The 21,712-nt window shown below is 36.7% G+C and overlaps 1 protein-coding gene and 1 pseudogene across 1 annotated transcript; one reads left to right on the top strand and one right to left on the bottom strand.

Moving 5' to 3' along the window:
* Positions 1-423: 423 nt before the first annotated feature.
* Positions 424-20,831, top strand: MED30 (mediator complex subunit 30). Its single transcript, XM_028122530.2, has 4 exons — positions 424-743; positions 8,218-8,376; positions 10,565-10,669; positions 20,604-20,831. The coding sequence occupies exons 1-4, from the start codon at positions 567-569 to the stop codon at positions 20,697-20,699; spliced, it is 537 nt and encodes a 178-aa protein (XP_027978331.1). The 5' UTR covers positions 424-566; the 3' UTR covers positions 20,700-20,831.
* Positions 19,720-20,298, bottom strand: LOC114223548 (small ribosomal subunit protein eS10 pseudogene; annotated as a pseudogene).
* Positions 20,832-21,712: the final 881 nt, after the last annotated feature.

The following is a 21,712-nucleotide window of genomic DNA, read 5'->3' as shown; positions in this document are numbered from 1 at the left end:
TGGCACGATCAGGAATTTCGTTTTCTAAATTCAAATCGCAGCTTTACCCACTGCAAGCTGTATGCGACTGAACAAATCAAACTAGCCCCTCTGAGTCTGCTTCCTGGCTGTTAAAGAATAATAATACCGCAAGCCTCACAGGCTTGTTACGAGGTCATGATCAGCAAACTAACACAATGTAAGAAGAGTTCTTTTCAGGAATTCTAAGAACAGGCTGAGACTTTAGGAAAGAACTCGGGGAAAGCACAACCGCCTCAAAGCACGAGCACAGCCCCCTGGCTGAAGTGCAGGCGGTGATTGGCTACTCAACTTCTCCGTCCCGCCCCACCAGGGCTTCCGGTCCAATCGTGGCCGGCTTTGTGCCTACGTAAGTTCCCAGGGACCACCAAGTGGGCGGTCCCCGTGAAGTTAAGCTGACGCGTTACGTCACGGTGGGCGGAAGTCCCGGCCGCTGTTTTGAAATCAGGCCGCCGGAGGCTTGGAAGCTCCTTCCACCGCGGAGGCCGGCAGCAACCCACCGGCGGGCGGACCCCCTGACGCTTGTTTCCAAGCCCCGCAACCTCGCCATGTCCACCCCTCCGTTGGCGGCGTCGGGGATGGCGCCAGGGCCCTTCGGCGGGCCCCAGGCTCAGCAGGCCGCCCGGGAGGTCAACACGGCATCGCTCTGCCGAATCGGGCAGGAGACGGTGCAGGACATCGTGTACCGCACCATGGAGATCTTCCAGCTCCTAAGGAACATGCAGGTGGGAAGAAAGGCGCGCGCGCTCCTGGCTGTGCGTGGAGAGAGCGGGATGCTTCTTGGAAGAAAGGGGCGCTGGTTTAGTCGTTACGTGGGGCCCCTGGGTGTCAGCGGGGCTGTCCTGGGCAAACCTTAATTATAGGATCGCTCCATTTGCATTCAGAAGCATTTCCCAGTGATGCGCCTGTCCCCAAGACCCTGTGATGTAAGGGTGATGTTTTCCAGAGAGGACTTCTGAAAGACTGAACCCTCATTTTCTACATTCGCCCGGATTCTCTCATTCCTAGGCAAACTTTTGTACCTTTCAGGGTAAAGGTGGATCTCTCACTATTTAACCTCATTAGACTGTCTTAGGTTTCAGATCGTTTTCAAGCAAAATACTTTCTGAGGGTCTAAGGAGCTGAAGAATTCAGATTCTGCTAACCAGTTTTGTTAAACATTTTTATTTTGGTATAACTGACATACAATTAAATACATTTATATAAAGTTTTGACATATGTATATATACTTAGAAAACCATCACCCACCACCACCCCAGAAAGTTTCCTCATGCCCCTTTGAACTCTTTACTTCTGGCCCTTCCGTCCGCAGACAACTTCTGATTTGCTTTCTGGCACCATAAATTCGTTTGTATTTTCTAGAGTTTCATATAAATAAAATTATACACTATGTAGTTTTTTGTTTTGTTTTTTGGGCCTGGCTCCTTTCACTCAGGATGTATCAATAGTTCATTCCTTTTGATTGCCTAATAGTGTTCCATTGTGTGACTATATCACAATTTGTGTAACTGTTCATCTGTTGATGGGCATTTGGGCTCTTTCCACTTTAGAGCCATTATAAATAATGCTATGAATGTTTACCTACCACATGTTTGTGTGAACACGTTTCATTTCTCTAGAATGGATAGATGGGTAGGAGTGGAACTGCAACTGCTGGGTCATATGGCAAATAACTCTAATGTTTTGAGAAACTTTTCCAAAGTGGCCACACCATTCTGCATTCCCACCAGCAGTGTTTGAGGGTTCCAGTTACCCCTCATCTTGACAGCACTTGTTAGTGTATGTCTTTTTGCTTTACAGATTCATTCTCCCAGTCTGTGGCTTTTCATTCTCTTCACATGGCCTTTTGAAGAACAGACGTTTTAAATTTTGATGGAATTGAACTTAGCAATTTGTTCTTTTACAGATTTTGCTTTTGGCGTCATACCTAAAAAATCTTTGCCTCACCCAAACTGACAAACATTTTCTCCTATTTGTTTTCTTTTGGAAGTTTTATAGTTTTAGGTCTATGATGCACACTGACTTTGTTTTCTTATATATAATGGTAAATATGGATTCACGTGCATTTTTTTGCATTTGGATATCCAATTATTCCAGCACCATTCTGCTTATCTTACTACTGTGTCATGTGGATATCATTCTTGTTTTATGAGGGTTCTGCCAGAGAGGTGAAGTGACTTGTCCAAAGCTAGTTGGTGATGGTAAATTTGAAACCGGGTCTTCAGACTCTTACAACTCTGATTTCAGTGGGTATGCTATAAAAGTAATTTGAGTGCATAGAAATCTTAACCGTGTCAATACGCCAGTGTGAAACACAATACAAAGGGAATCCAAAAGAAGATATGAAATCTTTAGCAATCATTTTTAAAAATTAATAGATTAATATCTAAAGATGACCAAAGTAGGACTAAATTATTTTTCAGAATTCGGTAAATATTTATTTTTACCCTGCTATATGCAAAGTATTGAATTAGGACTAGATCTTACAGCTGTCATTTATCAAGTACTTTCCTTGGTCAGGCACACTGTTGTAAGAATGTTTCTAAGAAGTCTTTTCGCCCTTATTTTACAGTTAAGGAAACAGGCTTAAAAAGAGAACTGAAGAGGAACAAATAAGAGGGAGACAAACCATATGAGACTCTTGATTCCGGGAAACAAACAGGGTTGCTGAAAGGAGGGATGGGGTAACTCATTTGATGGCCATTAAGGAGGCCACGTGATGTGATGAGCACTGGGTGTTATATGCAACCAATGAACCATTGAACACTATATCAAAAACTAATGATGGTACTACACGTTGGTTAATTGAATTTAAATAAAAAAGAGAGAATTTACCAACACACCTAACTAGTAGTTCTTCCTACTAATCTCTTTATAATGCTAACTTGCTGTCCAACGCTGTATGATTAACAGAGATATAATACACACCCATGACCTACACTAAGAGAACCAAACTCTTTCCAAAAAGTATTATCAATAACTAGATTACATGTGGTCATATATTCAAAACCAATTTGTAAGGGACTATGATAGTTATTTCTTTGGGCCTCTTATGTTGTGAATTCTGTGGTTTAACTAATGTAAGACCCTTTAACGTGTGTCATAATTGGCTGAAAAAGAACAATGTGATCCTTCGTTTCCCAAACACTGGAAGAAGTGGCACAAAACGGACTACATGTAACCTTGTTATTTCTTAATACATTTTTAAGGTATTAAAAAAAATGTAATTATCTTCTATATTATTAATCCAGAAGGATGAAGTGCCATAAGTACAAACCACTGAGATTATTTCTAAGTATTTGTTTTAGAGAAATGGTTATTTATTAGTTCTCCATTAGCCTCTTGAGAATTTGATGAAAAGTACAGATTCTCTTTTTTTTATTATTATGTTATGTTAATCACCATACAGTACATCATTAGTTTTTGATGTAGTGTTCCATGATTCATTGTTTGCGTACAACACCCAGTGCTCCATGCAGAATGTGCCCTAATACCCATCACCAGGCTGACCCATTCCCCCAAGAGATTCTCTTCTGAGAAGAAGGCACATGTATATATTCTGAGTAAAATTTGAGGGGTAACTGTATTCAAGGATTGCTAGGTCCCAGCTTAAGATTCCCTGAATAAGAAAATACTGCTTTGGTTTTGTTATCCTTTAAATCTTAAAAAAAAATTCAATATAAAATCAGAATTCAGAGACTAAAAGAGGACGTTAAAGTGAACAGTATCCCTCCCATCCCTGTCTGCTGGCTGTCTTACCCCTTTCCACGGGCAATGAATGTTAATGCTTATTACTATGCTTATGTATCCCTCCAGATATTCTGTGCATATTTAAGCAAATGTACGTTTGTTCTTTCATTTTTCCCCTCTTCACACAAATAATATGTATCATACACAACACTTTGCACCTTCTTTTTTATTTGGTATATTTTAGATTATTCATATCTGTCCAGAATATATTTCCTTTTCCTTTTAAGGTGTATATACATTAATACATTGCATGGAAATACTGTAATTTATTCAACCAGTTCTCTAGGCATTTGGGTTGGTTTTAATCTCTCACTATTATGCTGCAGTGAATAACCTCCTACATAAATGTGCAACTGTATCTGTAGGATAAATTGTTAGAAATGGCTTTGTGCTTCTGTAATTAGATAAATTTTGATGAATTGCACTCCATGGGTGTTGTACCACCTTCTGCTACCATGTCCCAACCAAGACCAACAACTAGGCTCTGACTAATAGCGGGTTATATTTTGGGACCTTGGATCATGTGATAGATGAAACTCTACATTCTTCTAGTTTGAATGAGTTTGAGCATCTCTTCATATATTTATGAATCATTTATATTTCCTTTTCTGCTAGCTACTTGTTATAACCCTCTCCCTCAATTTATAAGATTTGGCTATTTCCATATTAGAAAAAACTTGGTCTATGTGATAGAACTTGCAAGTGTTTCTTTTCCCTGGTCTGTTGTTTGCCCTGCTTATGGAAGTTCTGCCATACATATGTACTTTTTAAGGTAGCCGAATTTACCAGTCTCAGGACTTTCAGGTTCTCTGTCTAGTAAGGAAGGACTTTTCCCATCCCCAAATCAGATAGATTTCTGGGTTTTGTTTCAATTTTTACATCTAAAACTTTGAACCATATGGAATTTATCCTTCTATAAAGTGTGAGGTATGGCCCCAGCCCTACTTTTTCTAAAAGGGTGAATAATTTGTTTTCTTTCCTCCATTGGTTTCAGATGCTACTTTATACAAACGAATCTATTTGTGGATGCTCTATCCCATTTGGCTGCCTGTCTTTTATGTAGTAATCCCAAACATTCTTATATTTATTGTGACTCTGTAATGTGTTCACACTTATTTCCAAAATTGCCCTGGATGTCCTTATTTATTTTTCCACCTGTACTTTAGCATCAGCTTGATTAGTTTTGAGAAAAACCTGTTAGGGTTTTATTAGGTTGATTTAACCTGGAGAGATTTTACATCAGTGTGATGTTGAGTCTCGCTAACCAAGAACACAAATATCTTTTTTTGTGTCCCTGTGAAGTATTTTAAGTTTTCATCTGTATCTTGAAATTTTTAGAGTCTACTGGATATTTTATCTTTACTGCTGCTATTGTAAATGGTGTCTCTTTCCTTTCTCATTTTCGTTTGTTTCCATATATGAAAGCAAAGCTATTTTCTCTGTATTAATTTTGTACCCACTCTTTTTGACTACCTTTGTTGATAATAGCACTCTATCATATCAATAAAGAGTGATGATTATACTACTTCCTTTTTAATGTTTCAACTTTTTCTTTTTTTTTTTTCCAATTGCCTTGGCCAGTGCCTCCAGAACAGTATTCACTAGTAGTATTAGTGGTCTTAGTAGACTTCCTGTTCTGTTCCTGACTTCAGTGAGGATGCTTTTAATGTTTCCACATTAATCATGATGCTGACTTTTTAACTGAGATAAATGTATTTTATAGTGCTGGGAAATTTTTACTCAGTGTTTTATATTTGTTTTAAGACTGGATATTTAAGACTGGATATTTAGCCTTTTGGTGTCAAGGGGTGCGATCAAATAATATCATATATATTTACAGATATTAGTATTCAAGAGTGAGATGGTTATTAATGAGCTTTTCAGCTAAACATGTATACTACGGGTTTATATCAGGAGATCTTAGGCACTATTACAACTTATATTCTGTGGTAAAGGAACCTCGTCTCCCTCATATTAACTACTGTGCTGTAGCTTCTCGATCAGTGCCTCACACATGAAAAGTGTGCAAGAATTTTTCGAAGTAATTAAATCTTCCCTTCTTTGAAAATCTGATGCTGAGGCGCCTGGGTGGCTCAGTTGTTAAGCATCTGCCTTTGGCTCAGGTCATGATCCCAGAGGCTGGGATCGAGCCCCTCATCAGGCTCCCTGCGCTTCTCCGTCTCCCGTCTCCCACTCCCCCTGCTTGTGTTCCCTCTCTCGTTCTCGCTCTCTCTATATATAAATAAATAAATAAAATATTTAAAAGATAAAATATAAATAAATAATAAATAAAATATTAAATAAATAAAATATTAAAAATAAATAATAAATATTAAAAAATAAATCTGATGCTATCTATGAAAGGGTGAACTTGAGGAGGGTGATTCTTTGCATTTCAAAAGGATTTTGTTTTTCTTTATGCAGGGATTTACTTCTTTTACATAACACACACTTCTTAGTGAATTTTAAGTACAGATTTATGGATAAAATAATTCACTGAAGTAAAATAATTCAGACTGTACTTTAAAACCTTCCATGAGCGTTCACTGTACTAAATACAGGGATTATAAATGTGAATAACTTACAGTCTTCACAAAGTAGAAAATATAGGCCAAGTATTAAACCTAGTAAATAAAGGTAGAGCTAAAGGTACAGTGCTTCTGTACACAAGATGTAATCATTATACTGCTTATTGTCACCCAAACAGGAAAGCAGGATCCTTTAAAACTTTTCTCTGATGGGTGAAAGTTCATAAATTGAAGGTTCATGAGAAATACTACATTGTGTTTAGTTTATCACCTTTGGGGGGATGAACTCACAACGCCTTTTCCCTTTAGAAGTTTTGACTGATTCAACCTTTGATGTTTTACCACGTTTCTTGGAGTTTTTGTCCTCAGAGTGTTTTAATGCTTGAGAATTTCTGAAAATCTTAATAAAAACTCATTTCTCCTTAACTTGTAAACCATAACACTGCAGGGAATTTGGAAATGATAGAAAAGAAGAAAATAATTATTCAAGTCGATCTCCCTGTTACATCTTGTATCAACTATGTTTAAGCCTTTCCAGTCTTTTTTTCGTTTACTGTTTTATCTACTTGTAATGATAATGTCTCCTGTTTTCTTTTTTTCCAAATACTGTACCATGCACCTTTTTTTGCATTCCTAGCCCATTTGTTTAGAAAAGAAGAGTAAACTGAGGTTTAGAAAAACAGCCTGATCTTCTAGCTATTGGATAGTAGTGTCTTGATTTTAAGGCACTTTAATCCCCAAGATAAGTATATGAGTGAACACTTATAATCAAAGCATCTCTTGTACTAGAAAACGGTCTAAATAATGTTAATTCTAACAGTAGGATGATTTCACAGATCAAATTGTGGGAATAAAATATCGCACAGAATATTCTGATGTACAGAGATGTACAGAAAAAGGAATATTTTGTTCATGAGGTTCAGCAGTGCACAAAAGGTATATTGAGTTATAAGTTCTATATAATAGTCAATTTCCACGTGTCTGTGATTTTACCATTTCAGTACATACTTTTGGCTTTTTTTATATATAAAACTCCTGAATTAAAAATATATAAGCATCCAAGACAGAGCTATGATCATAAGCAGTTACTTGTAGTAATTAATGGTGCTCAAGTGCAGATTGATTTGTACCTCTCTCTCCTGCTGTTGATTTCTTTTTTTAGTAAAACTTTTGGTGACAGCTTTATGTTTTATTGCATGCCTTGAGCATCGTAATTACCTTATAGTTAAGGTATTTTGAGATTTTTTTTTTATAGCAGCAGTATACTGTTCCTTTCTTCTGCGGAAAAGTCCTGATCTTCACTTTTTACTTTTCTTGTGCTGCTGCTTTTGTTTTTTAAAGATTTTATTTATTTGAGAGATAGAATGAGATATAGAGCATGAGAGGGGGGAGGGTCAGAGGGAGAAGCAGAGACTCCCTGCTGAGCAGGGAACCCGATGTGGGACTCGATCCCGGGACTCCAGGATCATGACCTGAGCCGAAGGCAGTCGCCTAACCAACTGAGCCGCCCAGGCGCCCAGTGGATGCTGCTGCTTTTTCTTTAAATTTATTTTGTTTTTAACTTCCCAGTTGAGTTTAGCAGCTTGCTGCCTTTATGTAATAGTAATATTAAAATTGTGGCATTATTTTTAAAGTTATAATCTACTTCAAAAATTAGAGGGGAAAGTATTTGAACTGGTCAGAGAGGCCTATCGTGAAGTTTTTTCTGGGGCTGTCTTATAGCACTGAAACAAGTACACCAAGGAGCTAACAAATGAGCAAGTATAATTCTTAAATTCTTAAAATTACCCTTGATTAAGTGTGAAGAACAGTTTGCTCTTATGCAGTGCTTAAAAAGTATTTCTGCTTTGCGAGCTTTACTTTTAGAAAATCTTGATTGTCGTTACTTCATATTTTTCTTGTTTTTGTTTTGCCTGATAAGCTGCCAAATGGTGTCACTTACCACACTGGAACGTATCAAGACCGACTAGCAAAGCTACAAGACCATCTTCGCCAACTTTCTATTCTCTTCAGGAAGCTGAGACTGGTCTATGACAAATGCAACGAAAACTGTGGAGGGATGGATCCCATTCCAGTGGAGGCAAGTTGTAGTGGTAGAGGGACGATGAATGTAAGATGCCAGACATTTGTAATCTTTTCCTTTTTCTCCTTCTCTTTTCACAATATTTTCAGATTTCAAACTGTACTGGTTTTACTTTTGACTAGAGAAGGTGAAACTGATATATATACATAGAATTAGTACTATCTTTTCATGTTAATAATTTGTAGATTTGAACATCCAAGCCTGTGGTGAATTTTTGTTGTTGGGAGGAAAGAGTGGTCTGTGGCAATTTTTATTCTTGCTGCCAGGGTCTGTTTAATTAAATCAGTGCATGATTTTTTTTAAATAGGAGTTTTAATAGTATTGTCAAATACTCTTAAAATCGTCTTCAAGGCAGTTCTCTAAAGATGAAATATTATGTTTTCATTATTATTAATTCAGCTTAGCTTAGTGGAATCACTTATTTTTGAAAATATATTTCTTAAACTTCATCTTGGGTCACAGATATATTTTCGTTCACTAAGTATATGATATTTTTATAGGTGGCCCTTTCCTGTTGACAAGTTCTATCTCTGCCAACAAAAGTAGCTGGGAAGGTTTGGATATTCTCTCACTACATATGGAGAACAATTTCATGTGACAAGTGCCTCCTTTCTGAGTGATCAGCATGTAAGGGATGAACAGAGGAAAGAGTAAACCGCAAAATGGCCTGAAAAGAAGTGGTCAAAGATATAGGAGAAAGATCAAAAATGTGGGCAACAATGTCAGATGCTGGAGAGAATTCAAGGGAAATTAGGAATGAAAATTGTCCAGTAGATTTTGCTAGAGGAAAATTGTTGGTATATATAAGGAGAGCTTTGTTGAAAAATTTCTTAGCAACAAGAAGTCAGATTGCAGTGGGTTGAAGATTAAACAGGAAATAAGGAACTGGAGCTCCCAAGTGGATATCCATCTTTCAAAAAGCTTAGATTAAAAAGAGGAAAACAGTAGATGGAAGGAGGGTTGGTGTCAAAGGTTTTGGGGAAAGGAAAGGAAAAAAAGGGGGAGGGAAAAAACCTTTAAATGAGAGAGACCAGACATGTTTAGATTGTAAAGGAAGAAAACAGTACGGACAGCTTGGGAGCAGGGAGATAAATAATGGAAGACAAGAGGATAAAGAAATCAGAGCACAGGAATGTAAATTAATCATCTTCAGGAAGGAGGACAGCTCTGCATTAGCAGAGAGGAAAGGAAGAAAGAGTGGTTATTATGTGAATGAGTTCATATTTGTCCCAAGAATTTGAAGAAGTTTGGCCAGATGACTCCTGGTTGTACCATTTGTGTACCTCTGGCCTGTTCCTGCATTGTTTTGTTTTGTTTTGTTTTTTTTAAAGATTTTATTTATTTATTTGAGAGAGAGAGAATGAGAGATAGAGAGCATGAGAGGGAAGAGGGTCAGAGGGAGAAGCAGACTCCCTGCTGAGCAGGGAGCCCGATGTGGGACTCGATCCTGGGACTCCGGGATCATGACCTGAGCCGAAGGCAGTCGCTTAACCAACTGAGCTACCCAGGTGCCCTCTTCCTGCATTGTTGACATAAGATGGTAGAGACCAAATGATTCCTAAAATCTCTATCACATTTATGAGGGGCTTCAAATAAACCTTATCACAAACCATACATATTTCATTATAAAATTCTGCGAGATGTTTCATTGCTATATAAATTTTTTTCTCCTACAAAAAACTTTCTCCCAAATAAAAGAAGTTAAAACCTCTAGAAATTTGCATAAACACTGAGGTTCTAGATAGCAAAGTAAATGACATTTATATAATGCACATCTGTGAAGTTCTTTTCTTTCTAGTATAGATGAAAGAAAGCCTGTTCTGTCTCAATGGACTATAAATTTTTTAGGGGCAAGTATCACATCTTGTCATTTTTGCAGTATCTCACCCAGTGTCTGAAAGTTAAATATTTGCTGACTAAATGGATAGGCTATTACTTAACTGCATGTAACAACTAATGTTATAAGGGCTATTTTGCAAAAGAAACCTGAAAATAATGTATAGGAGGCACTGAAATGATAAACTTCTAATGGCTGTTATTTTAGGCCGTCACCTGAATTAAAATTTATTTATATACTACTAAAAGAAAAGCATAAAAATTAACCTTAATCAGAGAGACTTTCTATACCAGTGTAATCGGAAACTTTGCATCATGTTTTTGACTTTTAACTCTTTGTCACTCCCAGCAACTAATTCCATATGTGGAAGAAGATGGCTCAAAGAATGACGATCGGGCTGGCCCACCTCGTTTTGCTAGTGAAGAAAGGCGAGAAATTGCTGAAGTAAATAAAGTGAGTTATTAGCCTGTGTATTTTATATTTCAGAATTATGGATAAAAATTACAAGGGAGTCTGTATAACTCAAAGACATAGTTTAAATTATAGAATTACACAAAGTTGTTTCTGTGGCAAATTTAACCTAGTTAGAGTATAACCAAACACTAAAAAGGTAAGTAGAAATGCCACTTGAATAGTCAAAAGAGAGATCACAGAATTCATTACATAAAACTCTTAGAAAAGCTTCATAGGCACTCAGTCACAACTCATTTACTTTTTTCTTTTCTAGGCAGAATTCTGGCTTTTGAGCTTATAGCATATTTGGAGCAGCAAATGATAAAAATTTACAAATAGAAAATGTGAATATCTCAACACCTGAATAAGAAATTCAGTTATCCTTTAAAAAAAAAGGGGGTGCCTGGGTGGCTCAGATGGTCAAGCATCTGCCTTCGGCTCAGGTCATGATCCCAGGGTCCTGGGATCGAGTCCCTCATCGGGCTCCCTGCTCAGCGGGGAGCCTGCTTCTCCCTCTGCCTCTCTCTCTCTCATGAATAAATAAATAAAATCCTTAAAAAAAAAAAAAGAAATTAAGAGTTATCAAAGCATTAGACAACACCACCCTCCATCTTGCAAAAGTTCCTAACTTGAATGTATTTATTACTGAATACTTTTAGAAGTTTAGAAGATAATGTTCAGATAGTTCTTGTGAAACAAAAAGATATAGGGAAAGTTGTCGGTTCATTCTGTGGTGGAAATATGGCCCACACTTACCAAAACGTAACAAATAGCACAATAAATAAAACTACCAATCTCACTAATTCACTTACAAATACACACCCCTCCACCACCTGTTCTGATCCTGAAATTCTTAATTCTAGTTAATAGAATTCATCGGGGTATTAACAATTAATCCATCACAGCTAAAAAGGGGTTTTAAACATAATTTAGTTTATGTGTATAATACATAATGTCAGTAGATTAAATTGGAAAAAAAATTTTTTTTCTCAGATCTAAAAGACATTTGATAGAATTCAAATGTTACTGATTCAAAGAACACTTAAAACTATTAGTCTTTTAAAAAAAAACTTATTTCAGATAAATAGCCAGCATTTTTATACAGGTAAAATATAGAACTAGTTCTGTTAAAGACAGGCCTAAAATAAGATGCCTTACACCACTGTGTTTATTATTATCTTAGAAGTTACAGTCAGAACAGAAAGAAAGGAAACAGAAACAAACTTTGGGAAACAGGGGTTATAATATTATATACGAGCTTGTTAAGTTTGTACATAATATTATAACTCAAGCTTGTTAAGCTCAAAGAAAGTTGACTAACAACTAGAGTCATGTAGAGTTTGATAAAAGGGCTTTATACGAATGATACCGTTTTCTTATAATGCTATAAACCAACTAGATTATAAGAGCCTATTCACAATTTATGTGTGTGAACATACTAAAACATCAAAGAAAATTCTCGTAAGAGTAATAAAACAACTCTTTGCTTCAAAAATTAAAACATGATATGGACAATATTATAAAAAACAATAACTGTGAAATAATGGTACAGAATAGACAGATTAGTAAAATAATAGCCAGAAAAATATTCTTCCTGTTGTATATGAAAATTTATTATGTCAGAAGAGGGATTGTGTGGAAAATTTGTCTTTAAAAATAGAAACTTTGTGGGGAGATTATCTAGCTTTTACCTTATACCCTATGTCAAAATTAATTTCAGAGACCTGAAAAACAAAATATTGGAAAATAAGAGAAAAATGTATATCAAAACACAGGAGAAAGGAAAAAGCTGGATTTTATAAAATTTTAATTTTTTCATTAAAAGGAGAGATACAAATTAAGAATATTTCCAGCAAATTTGACAGTAAGGAATGAGCATAAAGAACTTCGAGTAAGAAATTTGTAGGGAGTGAGGAGGGGATTGGGGAACTTCTAATTTATATCTTGAAGAATAAATGGCATTTGGTAGTCTGGAGATATGAGGCATTCATTTTTAAGAAGTGTTACAGGTTTCTGTTATTTCAAATTTTATCATAATTATCAAATAATTCATTAATTATCAGATAATCCATTAAAATGGATTAATTCACAGTAGATGTGCTGTTATTTTTCTCTGTAATAAGGATGTTTTTTATAAGATACAGTGAAATATGTATATAAATAAAAGTGTTATAATGGTAACTTTGATTTCAGAGCATGTAACATAGAGTTTGTTCTCTACCATAGAAGATTTTATGATATTTTAGAAAAAAAAAAAGTCTGTGTAAATTAGGAAAGATATAATTTTCCTAAATATATGTTTCATTTCACCTTTTATTTCTCTGAGTTCTTATTTTTTCCAATTTGATTGCTTAGAAATAACTCACTCCTGATTTTCTTTAAAAGACCTTTCTTTTAAAGGTCTTTTAATCAGAATACAATAATACTTTGACAGTGTATAATCAAAAAAATCCTATTAGCTACCGATTTAGAATTTTGTCAAGGATATAATTGGGTATAAGGGAAGGGTATAATTGATACAAAAGATAAGATGTATAAAAAAATTTCTTAAAAAAAAAATTTCTTTCCGCACTTGAGAATTTAGCTTTTATCCAGTCTCTCTCTCCTGGACCCACCTACATACTTCCTTCCCCCAGTCTTTTCAATGCAGTTATATCATAATTGGCGTTCAATAAATAGTCTGTGTTTTTATTATTAGGGCACATAAATATTGTTTATTGGTTAGCCACATAGTAAACTAGGGTCACATTTCCTTGAACAATTTTTTGTCCTCCTGGAGTTAATTCTGTAATTTTTTAAAATTTTTCATTCTTTATGCATCTGGGGCAGCATCTCAGCACTGTTTTCTAACTTTTCCACAGAGTCAAAATTATCAGGCACTTTAATGGTTCTTTTTTCCTCCCTAGAGTTTTCCATCTTCTCGATAGGTCTGGATTAAGTGTTCTCTAGGCTTGCTGTTCAGCACTGTCCTGAGGCTTCCTTCACTTCTTCTGTTGGCTTCACTGTTTCCTCAGCCTCATATCTTCCTCTTTCTTGGTTTACTGTCTTGTTGGTAAGGTGCATACATCAGTGGCTTCTTTGGAAGGAACGTAGGGACTTAAGTTTAGTCCTCCCATAGCTGCCCACTTGATAGTTTGGCTGGCTATAAAATTCTATGTTGTAAATTTATTTCCATCAGAAATTTGAAGGTATTCTTCCATAATCTTCTCAAATAGGGTTTGGCAAACTTTAAAGGACCAGATAATAAATATTTTAGGTTTCATGGGACATATATGATCTTTGCTGTAATGTAAAAACCATCCTTAGCTCACAGGCCTTACAAAAACAGGTCATGTGCCATAGATTGCAACCCCTATTTCATTTTGTTGTCTTTCCAGATGGAGGCTCTGAAAGATCCGGTGAACTCTGGTGCTTAATCATAAGCCATTTATATTTAAGAATGAGACACTAGAAAGCTAATACTAGGCTTTATAAGTAAGTGGACTTAATCATGTTAAGTTTGGGAAGCAAGTTGGCTTTTTGTGGGGGGAGACCCCCAACTATCATTTTCTGAGGGTTTTTTTTTTTTTTCTTTAAGGCTCTTTAGTTTCTTCAGAAAAGAATCTTCCAGTGCCCTACACAGAGATTTGCTCTTGTCTTCTTGCCTTCTGCTGTGCTGGTGACACTGAATTGTGGTTCAGTTTCACAGGAAACAAACCTCCTAATCCTTAGAGGTGGGGTGGGGCACGGGGAGAGAGTACTCAGTCAGTCACCTACTCATGAGGAGTGGGAGTGAGCACCTGGCACTCTTGCTAGTCCCTGGAGCTCTTTCAGGTGTTCCTCCAGTTCTTATCCCCAGGCCTCACCTGGGCTGTTGCCATGGCACCCGCCTCATCTCCATGGAGGGGCAGCCCTGTTCTCAGTCGTGCTGTCCCTGAATCCACCTGGGCTGTAGTTTCCTCCCAAGTCATTTACCACTCCCCTTCTACTTTTCCTCTCAAACTACCACCTCGCATCTGCTACTGTCTCCTTTCTGATCATTTTTCTCCACATAGGATTATAGGTTTTTCCATTCCTCTCCTGCCGTTTTATTAGGGTTTTGAGAAAAAGAAGAGAGATAAACACATGTATTTAGTCCACAGTGTTTACCTGCAACAAGTTTGATTTCAATACACAGAATAGATATACAGTATTTCTGAAGATTTGTCTATTTATGGAATAAAAGCCCATATTCAAATTTTGTGTTCCCATTTATACTTCAGGCACTTAAGAACTCTTTCTTTGATTAAATCATTTGAATGTGCTGATTTTGCTGTTAATAAGTGCTTCTAACTTTGGGGTAAAACTTGTTTTAGTTAACATATTGAACTGAAGGTTATTACAATGAAAAAAGAATCTATTTAGATGTTTTAATTGAAAAGATTTAAAGCTTAGCCCTGTATATCTCTAGGAATTCTTTTTTTAAAGAGAATTTAGGGGGAAAATATCTTGAGTGGCAGGGGAAGTCCTCATTTGATGGCCTCACAGCTCTCTCTCCCTTCCTAGGGACTGTTATTATATTTTGAAACAGGACTAGAACATTAGGTAGTAAACAAGAGGTTTAAAAAAAAAAAAAGGGAGGGGGGAGGACTAAGATATGGTTAACTCAAACTAAAATCCAAAAAATAAAGAAGGCCGGAGAGATTAAATAGCTAAAAACCAAGCAGAGTGGATTTTTTAACCTAAAGATGTCTGTGAATTGAATGTAACACATATTTTGACTCTTAATAGTTATGTATTTTTTTTAAGATTTTTATTTATTTAAGAGAGAATGAGAGAGAGAGAGAGAGAGAGAGAGAGAGCGCACATGAGAGGGAGGAGGGTCAGAGGGAGAAGCAGGCTCCCTGCCCAGCAGGGAGCCCGATGCGGGACTCGATCCTGGAACTCCGAGATCATGACCTGAGCCGAAGGCAGTCACTTAACCAACTGAGCCACCCTTAATTAGTGCTACTAACATTATTTATTCTTTTCTTCCAACTTCATCCAACTTTGTACTTCCCTTCTAGAATAGAAGATTAAAATATATAACTGGAAATTTTTATAGTACTGAGTAAGGTCATGACCAATGGATATGTTTTTCTCCCTTGATGGCTCACACACCTGAATGTTTCTGTGAAGAATGTTTTCTTAATAGCTAACCTGCAGATGGTAAAATAGTGCCCTAATCTAATTATTTAATCACACAGATACTACTAAAAAACAAAGTTTAAATTCTTTGATTTAATTTTCAACTACTTATAAATATCTGTATTCATAAACTTAAATTTTTATATTCCTTTTGTCTATTTTTATCAATTCTCTTACCTGTTACACATTTTTTTAAGTTATTAGGTGGTGGTAGGAGAGCTTGAAGGTTCACAGCAATCTGAGCTAGTAACAAACGTCAAAGTAATTTGATAGAGAATATTAAAATGAATAATTTTTAATGGTAGCCATATATTTTTTTTTAATACCAACAGGCCATATTTAACTGGAAAACAAAGAACAAGCTTAAAAATGATGGCTAGGGGATTTTTTTTCCTTGTTTGTTTTTTCTCTTCTAGGATTTGGAAAGCTTTTGATTTGGCTTTTTGGTTTTTTTACTGAATAATAAAATATTCATATATTTGGGTACCTGCTCTGTGCCAATTATCATTCTAAGTGTGGGAGTTTCTGCGATGAATCAGTCAGATGTGTTGTCTACCACTGTACACACACATTTCACACAAATGGATAAGTGTCTTCTCTGAGGGCAGAAGACTAATGGAAACAAAGCAACATCCTTCCATGTACCCGTTTGTTGTGATATTTACAAAAAAAAAAACCCAAAACCAAAAAACCTGGAATTTAAATAAAGACTTTTTAAAAAATCAGACCAGGGCGCCTGGTGGCTCAGTTGGTTAAGCAACTGCCTTCGGCTCAGGTCATGATCCTGGAGTCCCGGGATGGAGTCCTGCATCAGGCTCCCTGCTCAGCAGGGGGTCTGCTTCTCCCCCTGACCCTCCCCCCGCCATGCTCTCTCTCTCATTCTCTCTCTCAAATAAATAAAATCTTTAAAAAAAAAAATCAGACCGTATTTTTAATACATTGACATTTGCTTATTTTAAATGATTAAGTTGCTTTATGGACCTGTATAACAGGAATAAAATTGTATTCTTGGCATTCAATTAAAAATATTCAAAAACTTATTACAATGTATATTTTATTTTTATTCTAAATAAGCTACATAAAATAAGTAGCTTTATGTACCCCTCATTTAACTTTCATTTTCAAAATATTATATCTTTGTGTATTTAAAATTGTACAGAACAACACATTGATGGTGTGTTTACTACTTAATATACAGTCTGATTTCTAACGACGAATATACCACCAATACCTGCCATAGGCCATAAAATTTGGGGGCACAAAACTTTGTAACCCGTATTTGATGTAAATCATGAGTTGATAGGATGGCCTAGTTCAGTAGTCAGATTTTTGGCTTATTTAAATACTTTTCATTTTCTCTTCATACATTCTGGAATCTATACGCCCTGATACTCATGTAAAGACAAAACACTTGTTTGAGACTCTATGTATGAAGGACATCAGAATGAGTTCGATTTTGCTTGAACTCTTTTGTTGATGGGAAAACGAAAGAGGTACCGTGGGTATTTTTTACAGGTTTGATGTGTAATTGAGTCCATGCACTTAGAAATTAAAGCATTTTTGACCAGTGGTCACAGCCTTTATAGGAATATTACATGGCATGACTTAACATAAACATATTTTTTAAGTGTCTGCTCTACTTACACATTCACCTGTTGATGTAACAAATTAGGCACAGCTGATGGATTTTGATAATAGCAGCTGTCAACCTCTGTTAAAATCAATCAGGGGCAAGACTGTATATATTAAATCCTGTATCATGTCATGAAAATTTATTTACAATTTAACCACTAATAAGCATAACTGTCAGCTTGCTGTTGATAGTGCCATGATGTGTTTTGGCTCTGGGTATCTTTCTTGTATGCTAATTTTTAATTTAAAACTTTGTGACATCTTTGAGAAAAACTTTCCAAGTGCTTTAAAATACGTATTTTTTTTAATTACTATTACCTAGAGTTGAATATTACCTTGAAAATACCCTACATTTTTTAGTTCTCTTCTTTTTTTTTCTAAAGATTTTATTTATTTATTTAACAGAGAGAGATCACAAGTAGGCAGACAGGCAGGCAGAGGGAGAGGGAGAAGCAGGCTCGCTGCTGAGCAGGGAGCCCGATGCAGGGGCTTGATCCCACGACCCTGGGATCATGACCTGAGCCGGAGGCAGACGCTTAACCGACTGAGCCACCCAGGTACCCCATAGTTCTCTTAATTTCTTAAGAATGAGGCTACTTTTTTTTTTAAACAAGTATATTAGAATTTGTATTTCCAAATGACTATTCTTTAAAAGTAGTCCTATTGGCTAAATTGCACATTTATGCCAGTGATGCATCCGTTAATGGAAGCCATCAGACCTGTTTTGATATTGATTTTAAACTGTATTTTTAACTACCCAAGAATATAATTTTATTGCTTCTAATAATTTATACCAAAAATTTGACCAGTGAGCTTATTTCACTAGACTTGGCCTTTGAGTGGTTTCAGTTTTTAAAACTTGAATTATTCCTCCTTCTTCTTTTCTATGGACACAGATTTTTCACCACCGAAATGATTCAGGAGACTCCATCCCACACATTTGTCCAGTTAACCTTTTTCATTCAAGTTTAAATCATATTTTTTCTTCAAGAATTTTAATGGTCCCTATTGCCCACTACCAAGCTCAAGTTTATCCCCCTTCCACTATTGCTGACCACCAGTTTTTCTAGGCCCTGTGTTTGCTGACCTTACCAGTAAGAGGCAGTGTCTCTTTTTGGGTTACACAGCATCTGCCTTACCAGGTTATACAATCTAGTCACTGTGGGCATTATCTTCCTCCTCCTTGATGCAGAATTTCTTCAAGGCAGGGACCATTCCTCATTCATTTTTCTCCCCTCACAATGCCTAACCCAGAACCTGGTACATAATATACCCTCAGTAAATGTAGAACAGAAAGTGTTACAGGCTCCAAATTCCATTCCAAAGATATCTTCACAAATATGAATTAAATTTAATATTGAACTTTAAAATCTATATAAGTTGTTTTTCTGTTTTCCAGTAAGTTTCTTGGTCCTCCCTTTTCGCTACTTCCTATTACTTCTCTAACTCTAGATAAAATAGGAGTAACTTACTTAATCTTAGTTGGCTCTTTAATGAAATCAAAATGAAGATTTTTAGGCCTCTTTATAATGAGCATATATACTACTTTATCTGGAGGTATTTTAATATAGCATCTTTAAAATTATCTAATTAAAGATATTTCCTAATGTAATGTTTCTAAAAGGTTAGTGAATAACATTATTATTATTATTATAATAACTAGTAAGTACTTTGGCCGGAAGTTCTCTATTTTGTTTTACCTAAGCAGACATTTGCCACATAGGCTTTGAAGGAAGGATGCTTAAAGAGAAACCCAGATACAGAGACACAGCTGTGGGCCATGGGCCTTCAGGGCACCCAGCAGATCTCAGTCATGAACAAGATTATGTCAGAGACTGTGCCATTGGGTCTGCAGTTTTCAGAGTCTGAAGTAGATCGCACTTCATCCTGTGGTCAGTGACTTCTGCCACATTTCTGAAAGCCCAGTTGCTTCAGGCATTGTATTTTCATTAAACTTCATTTCCTATATTGACAGTTCTTTTACGTTCAGTGTCTACAAGGAACATTCGTTGAATGCCTACTTATATGCCATGCCCGATTTTAACACAGTTAGTTATGTCATTCAGATCTTTTAATCCTCTTCTGAGGTAGGTTCAGTTATCCCCATTTTTCTGACGTGGAAACTGAGGCACAGAGAGGTTAGGTAATTTGGCCAACGTCACATACTTAGCTAGTGAAGGAGGGGAGTGTAAACGCAGAGGGTCTGACGCGCGGTCACCCTCTTGACCATCATGTTACACTGCATCTTGGAAAACCTCCATCTTGGGTTTGTTTGTTTTTTTTTTCTGGCTACAAATTTATTCAACACAAAACATCTCCAACTTTACTGAGGTGGCTGACCACGTCCGCGACCAAATCCGCCTCTAAACTGGAACTCAGTTGCTGACCCAGCCCCAGCCTCAGCTTTCTTGCCGGCACCAGGGGGCACAGCGCTTCGTCTGTAGGTGTCTCTGTCAGCTTCCCCTCGTGTGAGTCTTGCAGGTCGCTCTCCCTCCAGACCTTTGGGCCGTGGTTGGCCAGTCTCAGGGCGGCTGCGGCGCAGAGTAGCAGGCACAATCTCGGGGGGCAGGTGGAGGTAATCACGGAGATACTGGATGCCCTCGTTGGTAAGGTACCAGTAGAAATGTCTCCAGGCAAACTGTTCCTTTACGTACCCTCGTGATTTGAGAGACTGCATGGCCTTCATGACGTGAAGGTTGGGCACATTCTTGTCTGCCAGCTCAGGATGTTTGGGCATGTGGACATCCTTCTTGGCCACCATCACTCCCTCCTTGAAAAGGAGTTCATAAATGGCAATTCGGTTCTTCTTGGGCATCAACATCTCGGCAGCTTCTACGTCCGGGGCCGGAGCTGGAAAGCTCCATCTTGGGTTTTGTGACAATTAGATGTTTAGCTTAATTTCTTTGATGGTGGGAGTGGAGGCAGAAAGGCAGGGTCAGGGGCTGGAGCCAGAGGCCTCTACAGGCTGAATTAGACTTCAGTACGCCTTCAGAGAGTGTTAGTGGCCAGAAAAGGGTTGAGACCTTCCCCATTAAGGAAATACTTAGCTTAATTTCCATCTGGATCATTAGAGTTCTAACTTATGACATGTTAATCTTCATAACTTCATGGTCTATAATTCACAAAACATTTTTGATAAATTCTTTTGTTTCTACAGAAACTCAAACAGAAGAATCAACAGCTGAAGCAAATTATGGATCAATTACGAAATCTCATCTGGGATATAAATGCCATGTTGGCAATGAGGAACTAAACTGATATTTAAATTTCCTGCTTTTCACATTATGCCATTTCCCCCCCTCAAGTGTTTTTTCCCTTTGAAGAAGATTATTTATCTGCTTTTATTCTACTCACTAGAATTAAAGTTCCTATTTTTACATTGCAATTTTATATTATTCATTGGCAGTTTTTTTTAAGCTGTTGATTCTATGGAAGATTATTGTAATAAACTTTGATAGGGCTTATGTTTTGGTTAATCTTCACGAATTGAATTCTTTAAGCAAAAGAAGTTTTGTAAATAAATTTTTCAATTTGATCAATGGTGGTTTTGCTCATTTTATTACCCTTTTAGGAGAGTTAAAGGTTTAAACATTTTTGCGAATGAAAATACCAAGTACAGTCTATCTGTGGTACAAACTAATTAAAATTAAACATGTAAGTCTCCATTTCAACTCAATTTTTTTTAAATTTAGAGTCCCAAACAGGTTAAAATGAGAAAATAGTTAACCTGTATATTGCTGTAAATAGACGAAAATTACTATTACCATGCGTTTCATGTGTGGGGTCTTACCTAGAATGACCTGTCTCTAACAGGACAGAATGAAGTAACTTGAGTCTGGCACAAATGGAAATCACAACTATGTGCTTCTGTGCTCCCTGCTTTAGCCTAAGAGCAACACCCTAGCTGATGCTTTCAGATACACCCTAAAGTAATCTTGAGTGCCTTTTGGAAACAGTAAATAAATTTTTTAAGAGTTTTAAATGAGATAGCTCTATATGACAAGTGCTTTTGTAGACTGGTAGTTGGTCTATACTAAGTCCTTCATGTGTCTGCCTACAGGAGCTAGTCTCTCAGATTATAAACAATGTATCCTCAAATAAGAGATGCAGATTTTCAGACTGATCCAGAAGCCCCTATCTATCTTGCCTGGTTCTGACTCAATAATAAATACTGCTATTCAGCTTCTACTGTATATGGACAAAGTTTCTCTGGAAGGTTACACAAGAAACTGGAAACCAGCTTCCTCTGGGGAGAGGACCCTGGGT

Source organism: Eumetopias jubatus, unplaced genomic scaffold (assembly GCF_037043125.1).
Source record: "Eumetopias jubatus isolate StellerSeaLion01/CBP00866 unplaced genomic scaffold, mEumJub1_p1.0 scaffold_4, whole genome shotgun sequence".
In the NCBI taxonomy this organism is placed as follows: domain Eukaryota; kingdom Metazoa; phylum Chordata; class Mammalia; order Carnivora; family Otariidae; genus Eumetopias; species Eumetopias jubatus.
This window is presented reverse-complemented; position numbering and strand designations above follow the sequence as displayed.